Below are 10,167 nucleotides of genomic sequence, written 5' to 3'. Positions count from 1 at the left end.
ATTAGACATGTCATTGTTTAGTTCGTACTAAAAATAATGTTGATTTTGTCACTAATTATGCCCCTTAATAAAATTGATGGTTGATGATATGTTTTTAATATTACATATATACATACATACATACATACATGCATGCATGCATACATACATACATACATACATACATACATACATACATATATACATACATACATCTATACATATCTACATACATACATACATCTATACATATATAATATATATGTATGTATGTATCTATACATACCTATATATATATGTATGTATGTATGTATATATACATACATACCTATATATATATATATATGTATGTATGTATATATATATACATACCTATAATATATATATATATAATTGCCAATATGTTAGTTAAAAAACTAGAAGATAATGAACAGTGGCTTTTTAGGAGCAAAATCAGCTCAATATTATTATACTTTATTTTTACTAAATGAGATATTTCCCAAACATGAGCAATAATCACAGCCCCTGCTTTGTTAATTCAATTGTTAAAAATTTTGGGCATAATGTTTTTGCATGGAACAGTAGCAAAAAAAATGTTTTAAAATACATAAGATTGCCTAAATTTTTTAAATTTATTACTTTAATTTGACACTTAAAAAATAAATTTTCTAATATCGAGAAGTCACCACGCCAGCGGTGAGTTTGTCATGTTAGCAGACCATCGTTGATGTTGTGACTTTAAACTTAAATTTGTTTCTTTCATATTGTGTGCACCTGTCTTTATCGCACAAGCAGCAAAACCAAAAATAATAAAATCAAATCCCTTGATTTACACCATATCTTCACTCCCTTTTCTTATTCTCTCTCGTGGCTCATTTCCACATACACAACATCAAAGCTGAGGCAAGTGCTTGAAAGTTTGGTGTCGAGCCTTGATTAGATCGACTTTGTGATAAAGTTGATGAAGAAGTCTGGTATGGCGGCGGGTTCCGAGGAAGCGTTATTTTTGGAGTTGGCTTCTAGTATGGAAGTGATCCTCGAAGACTTGACGTCTAAATGAAATGTGGAATAACAACCCCTTCATAGTCGTGCTTGGGATATAACATGAACTACCTTTCGAGACTGCAACGAATGTTATTCCCCAACTTGAAAGTAGTTTTCATGGACTTGATGTCTGAATGAGATGTAAGATGATTATCTCATTACAATTGTGCTTGGGATGTTGACGTGAACGATATTTCAAAACTGCAATAATTGTTGTCCCTTCATATGGAAGAAGGCTTCAAAGGTTTAAAGAAGGTTTATTAACGAGTTGGAGGATGTATTTCAAGGAGAAAAAAAGTAGAGGTCCGATGTCTCAAACGCGAAAACAATGTCGAATGGGACTTCGTTTCCCACAAACGGCACCAAACAAGAACATATGTTGGTCATTATGTAGGCTTTATAAGTTCTTTGATGGTGGGATTATGCTTCCCATAAACGGTGCCAGACTAATAAATGTTGGAAAGTTGGCGGCGGTAGAGTAATGAATTATCGTTTTAAGGTTGCACAAAAACCCAACACAAGCCCAGATAATTAAAAATTAGTACGAGACACCTCAAATTTTTAATTGAAAAATCCTAGAAATGTGATAAAATTACAGAGCCAAGTTCAGTTGAAATAATATAATATGAATGGTGATTACATGCGCATTTTTTCTCCTAAATTAGAAAAGATGGGGTCACCAAGTTGGTCTTATAAATGTAAAACACTAGTTCATTGATAATAGTTGTAGTCTGGTTGTATTGAATGTAGTTTTAGGTGATAGCAGGTTGTAGGAGTCATAATTGATTGTTATGGAGGTAGTAGTCTATTATGAATGTTGTAAATGATGATTGTAATGTCAACTTATTACATATGTCATGGGCATGGTAGTAGTAGTATGTGTGAGCCGCAGATGATTCTTTTAAGAGCGTCAATTGGCTACAAAGGTTGTAGTCAATTGCCATGGAGGCAGTTGTCTGCCATGAATGTTTAAAATGGTGACTGTAACATCATATTGTCGTAAAAGTCGTAGTTGAAAGTCATGGTAGTAGTTGGTTGTGTGAGTTGCAAATGGTTGCTTTAGGAGCATTAGTTGACTACAGAGGCTGTAGTAGGAAGTTATAAGAGTTATGAGTCATAATGGTTGTAGTTGGTCACATAGGCCATAACAATGAGCTATGATAATGTTTATAGGTCTTAGGGGTCAGAGTCAGAAGCTATGTGAGCTGTGGACCACATCAGGTTTAGTAGTGAGCTGTGGCGATGTTTGTAGGCTACAAGGTGGGAGACAGGAGTTGCATGAGTTGTATACCTCATAAACCGTAGTTGGTCGCATATGATGTAGTGTTGAGCTGTGATGACATCCATAAACCACAGAGACAGGAGTCGAGGGTTGCACGTGCTATGGACAATGTAGATCATAGCCAGTCAAGTTGGCAGTAGTTGTCAGTTGTGATGATGTCTGCATGATGCATAGGTAGGAGTTGGAGCCGCACAAAATGTGAGCCACTTAAGTTATAGTTGATCACATTGACCATAGTAATGAGTTGCGATGAAACTCGTAAGCTGCAATTCCCAAAATTAAAGAGCTGCATGAAGTTGTAGGCGATCACGCAGACCGTAGTGGTAAGCTGTGATGATGTCCATGGATCACATAGGCTGAAGTCGAGAGTTACATGAGTTGTGGACCTCGTATGTCATATTTGATCATGTATGTTGCAGCGACGAGCTTTGATGACATTCATAGGTCGTGAGGTCGGAATCTGCGGCTACATGAGTGTTTGAGCAAGTAGGTCATAGTTGGTTACATAGAAAGTAATGGTGAGATGTGATGACATCTGCAGAATGTAGGGTCTGAGTCGAGAGTTGTGGACTAGATATGTTATAATTAGTCGCGTAGGTGATGTGATAATGTTTGTAGGTGCATGATCCGTAGATCACACAGGCTATAAGTAATCATGTAGTTGTAGTGGTGGGTTGTGATGACGTTCACATACCACAAGGATCGAAGTCAGGAGCTACACATGTAATTGATCATGTAGGCCATAGTGGTGAGTTGTGATGATGTTTGTAAGCTGCATACGCTTGAGTAAAATAACTAAACGAGTTGTGGACCACGCCAGTTATAGTAGGCCATGTTGGTCGTAGTGGTAAGATGTGATGATGTCGTAGGTTTGAGAGGTCAAAGTTGGGAGTTGCACGAGTTGTTGACCAAGTAGCTTGTAATTAGTCACATAGGTCGTAATGGTGAAATGTGATGACGTCAGTAGATTGCAGAGGGGCCAGAGTCGACAGTCACACAAGCTGCAAATCATGTTGATGATTGGTCACATAGGTCGTAATGATGAGTTGCAAAGAGCGCTTTGGGAGTCTGAAGCAAATCACTGTCTTTGGGGCGTTTTGTTACATCGTCTTTGAGAGGCGTCATTGCACTGTATATTTGGTGCATTATTACACCGTTATCGGGGTGTATTGTTGCATCGTATTCGGGGTGCATTGCTACACCGTATTCAAGAGACGTCATTGCGTCGTATGTATGATGTGTTGTTCAGTAAGAAGTCTCATTACTCTGCAATGTACACCCAAAATTTGTAGTGGATATCGTGCGTCTGCAAGGGGCAGTGATTCAAAGGTGGACGACGATGTGCGGCGATCGTCAGTGTTCAGTGACTATAAGAGTGAGAGGTATTTGTGAGAACCGCGGTTTAAAAGTGATGTTAAACTTGTTCTCCTCCCCCAAGCTTTTTTGTCTCAAGATTTTCTTTTGAAAGAGGGAGGTAATAAGGTCCAGATTACAAATAAGAAAAGAACCGAGACCACTCTGATTAGATGGCTCAAAGAGTTTCTCTTCATCAGACGATTTTCAATAAACATTTGAGTGTCTAAATAATATCAAAATCAAACAATACTGGGCACGTTGCAATCATCTTGTCGAGACGCTCGATTTGACTATAGGCTTACCATATTCAAAATCCGTTCGATCTTCCAATTATGCATGCAAAGCTTCTAAACATAGTTTAATGACTTGATTTGAGCTTAATTTGATGACTAATTTTGGTACTGTTAGATCCTTCTTTTTAAACCAATCGATTTGACTATAAGCTTGTTGAAATCATAATTCTAGATAACTCTTCATTAAAGGTTATACACATCTTACCCAAAAGTTTCCTCAACATTCATATCTTACCTCGAGATTTATGTCAGATGATAAAAATTTACTGATGGCGTATCAAGTCTCAAAATATACAAATTTATATGATAATACATTTAAATAATAATTTTATAAAGTAGATTTATATTAGTATTTGATTGGTTACATACCAATCATATCTTCTCACATGTCCAGCCATCAGCGAACCATCATGATTATATAAAAAAAATGATTGCGATAATGAATGACTTAACGAACTAAAATTACCCACCTCTCTCACTTCTCATCACTCTCAATTCCCTCATCTTTCTCAACTTAGCAAATTTGCCCTTACCGTAGCAGCTCAAAACATAGTTGGGATTAGATTAATGACGATGATAATGACATTTTATTTTACTGACAAAATATAATCAATTAGCTATGACTCTGACTAATCCACTTATGAATTCTACATCTACCAGCATTCATTCAGTAAGGATATTTACTTCAGATATTCTGATTAAGAGAAATGATACTACATCAAAGATTGGCAACAACGAGGCTCAATTCCTACTTATTTACATATCTAACACCCAATCTTTTAACTTTTTACATTCATGCCACTCTACCTATGCATGAAATATGAAAGATTTGGGCGTTATAATGCAAAAATTAAAGTTCAAGTGTTAATATGTAAATACATAGAACTTGCCTACCTACTTCAACCCACCTAAAAATAAATAAAAATATATAGATGAAATAAACACTATGAAATTATAAGCTTTTCATTTCTCATAAAACAATCATTTAAAAAATTGCAATGGAATTAAATTCCATTTTTTAGATTATTTTCAACATAATCCAAAAAAATAAAAAAAAAAAATTAAAACCTGTCTGGTTCAGGAACAAACGAAGAAATAAAATAATATGGAAATTAAATAACCAAAGCTCGGCAGCAAAACCGAGTTGAGTCAAGCAGCAGAGCGCCGATACAGCGCAAGGTTTAGTAACATGCCAATTAATACTCCAATCAAGCCAACAATGGCAGCAAATCTCAGTGAAAAGCTCGCAGCTGTTCTACTGCGGCTACTGCTCCTTAGCATTTCCTGAAATAAAATGCTCATAATCACATAACAAAATGTAAAGAGTAAAGTTTTGGGCGGCATAAATGTAAAAAAAAAACAAAAGAAAACAAAGTTTAGGTGTTAGATATGTAAATACATAGGAATTAGGTTGTATTTGTGTAAATGTCCCTAATTTAAATTTAAGAGGAATATGTGAGCAATTCATTTTCCTTTTAGATTTACCTTTCCTAAGCAACGCAGGACAAGGAAAAAGGGCAAAAGCTTTAGGGCATGGCATGTAGAACAAAAAATAACTATGTTTTGCTTTAAAACAGAACGGTAGTCAACAAAATGAAATATTTATATGCATAACATTCAATTCTTATGTATTTACATATCTAACACCTAAACTTTCATTTTTTACATGCATGCCACCTTATATATGTATGAAAATGTGTGTTTCATGTTTTTAAAGTTAAAATGGTGATTTTTTTGATGTGATATGAAAGATTTGGATAATATGAATGTAAAGAGTAAAGTTTAGGTGCTAAATATGTAAATACATAGAAATGAATGTCCATTAACAATAGAAAGATATGCATACACACCACTTAATTCCTACGTATTTACATATATATCACCTAAACTTCAACTTTTACATACATGCCACCTTATCTCTGTATAAAAATATGTTTTTCATTTTCTTTAAAATTAAAATAGAGATATTTTTTTATGTGACATGAAAGATTTGGATGTTATAAATGTAAAAAGTAAAGTTTAGGTGTTAGATGTATAAATGCCACTTAAAGTTTACATTAAAAAAAAATAATTGTGTGATTATAGTCCTTAATTGGGTATCACTTCGGTGTTATTACGAATTAATCTGATGAGTACAATACAATAAATTTTACAAAGAGAAAAACAGTAATTTTCATGGTTCATCAGTCCTCCAAAGTAAAAAATTGAGGGATTAATGATTCTTCTCTATAAATAAATAAATCCTAACCTACCTAATTGACCAATTGCCTTTGCTAAACTTGAAATCCTTACTTAATATACATAGCCAAGTCTTGAAGTTCAGGTTCTATATTCCTAAATCAAACTTAAATAAGCCTATCATAATCTTAACTCCTCATCTAATCCCAACCTTTTCACAGAATGCAAAACAAACTAATACTAGCAGTCTATAGAATTTGAAGAAATAAATGAGCTCCATTCAAGCCAATATGAAAGAGTAAGGAAGATCTACATACATCCCACTAAATTCTTATGTATTTTAACTATCTAGACCTAAACTTTAATTTTTACATGTATGTCATCTTACTTGCGCATGAAAAATGTGAAATTCACCTTGTACTTTTATGTAATATGAGAGATTTGGATTGTATCAATGTAAAAATAAATAAAGTTTCGGAGCCAGATATCTAAATAGATATGAATTAGGTTTTATGTATGTAAATGCCCCAAAGAGAAAACAATAACAACATACTATTTCGTGCTGCAAAAGTTTATTTTGTTGAAGAGTAAAATCTAGTTCCTCTCGTACGCGTCGCAATGCCTGCCCAGCAAAAGCAAGCATGATTTCAAAATCGGTATGTTTTACAATATCTCATCGAATTGTCACAAGAACAATTCTAAACAAGAACTATTACAGATATGAATATTAAACACTGACTCATTAAACTATTACAGATATGAATATCTATATTAAACAAGAACAAGTACAGATATTAAACTATTACAAATATAATATAGGAGGATGTAAGATAAGGGATTTAAGTCGGCTTTAACTTAAAGCTTGCCAAACGAAAAAAAAATGGCAATTTCTAAATCTTGGATTTAGTAAATCCAGTCCTTTTCAAATTGTTCGCAGTTCTTTCCTTAAATTCTGGATTTACTAAATCATACTGCTCATAGAATTTAGTAAATCTGAATTTACAGGATTTACGAAAACAGCTAAAACTGTTACCATACAACCTTAGAAATTGGTGTCTTTATGAGTGGGACAATCATAATTTTTCTCTTTGATGTAGCTTTGAGCTTACCTTCTACAGCAATTCAAACTACCAACCAATTGCATAGAAATGACTTTTTCAAAGCATCGTTTTTCAGAAACTCATTAAATTTTATTTGGGTATTGATGTTTTTTAAAAATTTCTAGACGTGAAATTGGCGTTTACAACTATATGTGCTAGCTATAAAAAATCTGCAAAAAAAAATGTTTTTTTTTAAGAAAATAATATAAAACCAGAGATGGTTTTTAAGAAATATCCAAAAACAATTATAGACCTACTTTCATAGGCAACTGCAGCCTACAAAATGAACCCAAAATAGCAGTAATGCACATTCCCTATAGCATAACAAACAAATTAGACAATCTTCAATGACGACCAATGTAATTAAAGGACTCATTTTAAAGATAACGGGCATTTGGCTACAGGAAAGTAGGTAAAAAACTCTCTAATCATTACAAATAAAGTTCTGTTGTAAGCATTAGTTCCTAATGTATATTCTAAACAGTAAAAAGGAAATTTTTAATTCAACTTTACTGAAGAAAAGATATTCATGAAGCTTTATAAAAAAAACAAAAAATGAAGACTTTCATGAAACAAATAACAAAATTTAACGGGTCAGTTGTTGGCCGAATATCACCATAATTTACTGCACTTCTATCGATCTATACATGCAAAAGCAAAAGTGGAAAGAACTAAAGACAGAATATCAGTTCAATAGAAGAAAACGAATCAGCCATTCACCTCTTCAGCTCTCCGTCTCCTCGCCATCTACAATTTCACAAATGAAAATAAAATTTATCATCCATACAGATTATCTTAAGCCCAAAAGAAGGAAAAAAAAGAAGAAGAAGAAGGATATCTTGCATCAGGATCTCTCACATCAGTGTCTTCTGATTCCTCCTCAATTTTTACTATACCAGACCGGGCAGGAACATAGACGACGCTAAGCCTACATTCCTCAATCACCTTGTTATCATCTTTATTGAACTGCATGCAACCATAAAGAGCATGAAAGTAAATTAAAAAAAAAAAACAACAAGGAACATTTACATATGCAGCACACAATTCATATGTATTTACATATCTCACACAAAAACTTCAATTTGCACAAATGGTACACAAATCTTTCATATCACGTCAAAAGCGGCCCTTTTACCACTCTTTAAAATTGAAATACACATTCTCATGCAGGATTTAAAGCACCAAACTACTATATATGTAAATATGAAAGTTTAAGAATGGGATATGTAAATACTTAAGAATTGTGTACTAGGTATGTAAATTAAAAGATCCATTCGCACCAAATCGGGAGGGATATCTTCAAAGACAAGGTGCGGCGGCAATTTAATGCTTTGGATAAGAAACTTGTCCTTGCATTCCAGGTCTGGCGGCAACTCCTTTTGAGCTTGAAGGGTGACTATTAATCAGAACAAAACAAGGAATCGTCAAATAAAATCCGAACAAAATGCGATAAAAGCACATTAGCAGTATATAGAATTTAGATCAAAACCCATAATAATGCCTGTATCCCAAGGCTGAATCACGCTGATAGTTGGCCGCACTAAATACTTCCTTGGAGAAGTGGTTTTGACCTAGCGAAATGCCCAATTTCTCAAAAATTGATACGAATTTTCATACTCAAGCTGATTCAGAGAAAGTGAAGAAAGCAAAGATGTTTCGGACCTTAAAGGCGACATAGTGCTCGCTGTTGTTGATGACCTTGGCACTGCAATAAGCCTGCTTCTCTAGCTCAACTAATCAAAACCAGAAGCCATAATCAAAATAAAAAGTTCCTCAAAAAAAGAATAATAGTGGGGGGGGATTGGAAAGAAGAAATTACCCTCGAAGGTGAGTTCTTCAGGGCGAATAGAGAGCAACTGTCCACTGCTCATCTTCGACTCCCGATGATCCAAATCCGAGGGAGATCGAAATGGGACCTTCTTCTTCTAGGTATCGAGTTCGGCCAAAAAGGACGGAACTTATACTGCGAACTCAGCTAAGAACTTGAGATGTTTGCGCAAAACTGGCGGGTGGAGGATCCTGACCGCTCGATCGTACATCGGACGGCAAGTCGCACAACGCGGACTCTCGAACGGAATTCTGTTAGGGTGATGGACCCCTTCGTGCTTTCTGTGAGATGCCGCGTCATCAATGGTCGGAAGGATGACGAGTTGTTTTTTTCTGTATTTGTTATTTATCAATTTGAAAGGGAATATAAATTTATAAAAAAATACACTATTTGAGCATTTCAAATCCCTCACAAAAGTATATGGTGCTGACTTTAATTCAAATCAAATAACAAATTAAATTACACCTTTTTTTTCCTTTTGCATTATTGTCCTAATAGTTGCCACCAAGCAATTCTTAAGAAAAAAAATAACTAAAAAGGTTAAAAAAATACTATAATATTTTAATAATATGTTAATTTATGAAATAGTTCGATATTTATTAAATAACATTAGTTGTGCTATGCTCTAGACCCACCATAGCATATTAGTTGAGAGCACAACACGAGATTCTAGTCAAGAATTTTTTTTGGTTTATGACTTTAATGATATCTAGATTTTGGCATTAGGTGGGTGGCCCGACGGGCTCGCCATAAGACTGTGAGCAGACTTGGCGGTAAAAAAAAAAGAAATTTGGTGATCGTGGAGCTTGTATTGACTTAGTCAAAGCCCAAAACAATCAAAACGATCTGCCCGCATAAAGCTTGGCCTAACATGTTTACAATTTGAACTTTTGTTCAGGATAAATTTACATTATCTTACTTTACATTATCTTGCCCATTTTTTTTCTATATCAACATAGCAAGTTACATTTCCAAATGTTCATTTGGAGTCATGCTGACATTGTAGACAAAAAAATTATTACATTGCACCTAGATTTAGGTTCTGTTTGGGGCAGCTGCTGCATATCCAACTTATCCTGGTAAGCTGCTGATCTGCAGTTGATCTGG

General features: G+C 34.4%; 1 protein-coding gene across 3 annotated transcripts; it reads right to left on the bottom strand.

Moving 5' to 3' along the window:
* Positions 1 to 4,893: 4,893 nt before the first annotated feature.
* Positions 4,894 to 9,264, bottom strand: LOC110028630 (vesicle-associated protein 2-1-like). Of its 3 annotated transcripts, none has more exons than XM_020730557.1 (8): positions 9,052 to 9,227; positions 8,895 to 8,965; positions 8,722 to 8,803; positions 8,513 to 8,628; positions 8,091 to 8,198; positions 7,953 to 7,979; positions 6,686 to 6,754; positions 4,894 to 5,238 (listed from the first exon to the last, which is right to left on the bottom strand). In XM_020730557.1, exons 1-8 carry the CDS (start codon positions 9,101 to 9,103, stop codon positions 5,104 to 5,106), a joined length of 660 nt encoding a protein of 219 aa, XP_020586216.1. In that variant the 5' UTR covers positions 9,104 to 9,227; the 3' UTR covers positions 4,894 to 5,103. The 3 variants fall into 3 exon arrangements, with proteins under 3 accessions (XP_020586216.1, XP_020586215.1, XP_020586214.1); XM_020730556.1 differs by having other exon boundaries at positions 5,006 to 5,238; positions 8,076 to 8,198; positions 8,734 to 8,803; positions 9,052 to 9,264; XM_020730555.1 differs by having other exon boundaries at positions 5,006 to 5,238; positions 8,076 to 8,198; positions 9,052 to 9,232.
* Between the last annotated feature and the right edge of the window lie 903 nt (positions 9,265 to 10,167).

This window comes from Phalaenopsis equestris, unplaced genomic scaffold (genome assembly GCF_001263595.1).
Source record: "Phalaenopsis equestris unplaced genomic scaffold, ASM126359v1 Scaffold000517, whole genome shotgun sequence".
Taxonomy (NCBI): domain Eukaryota; kingdom Viridiplantae; phylum Streptophyta; class Magnoliopsida; order Asparagales; family Orchidaceae; genus Phalaenopsis; species Phalaenopsis equestris.
Note: the sequence above shows the minus strand (reverse complement) of the source record. Positions and strands in the feature narration are given on the sequence as shown.

Bases quoted from the DNA above. Each gene is read 5' to 3' on its own strand.
- LOC110028630 (XM_020730555.1), bottom strand. From the start codon at position 9,103: ATGAGCAGTGGACAGTTGCTCTCTATTCGCCCTGAAGAACTCACCTTC. The intron at 7,980-8,075 runs GCAAGATATCCT...GTGAAATTGTAG, and splicing joins CTGATGTGAGAGATCCTGAT to ATGGCGAGGAGACGGAGAGC. The intron at 5,239-6,685 runs GTATGTTGTTAT...ATTTTATTTCAG, and splicing joins AACTTTTGCAGCACGAAATA to GAAATGCTAAGGAGCAGTAG.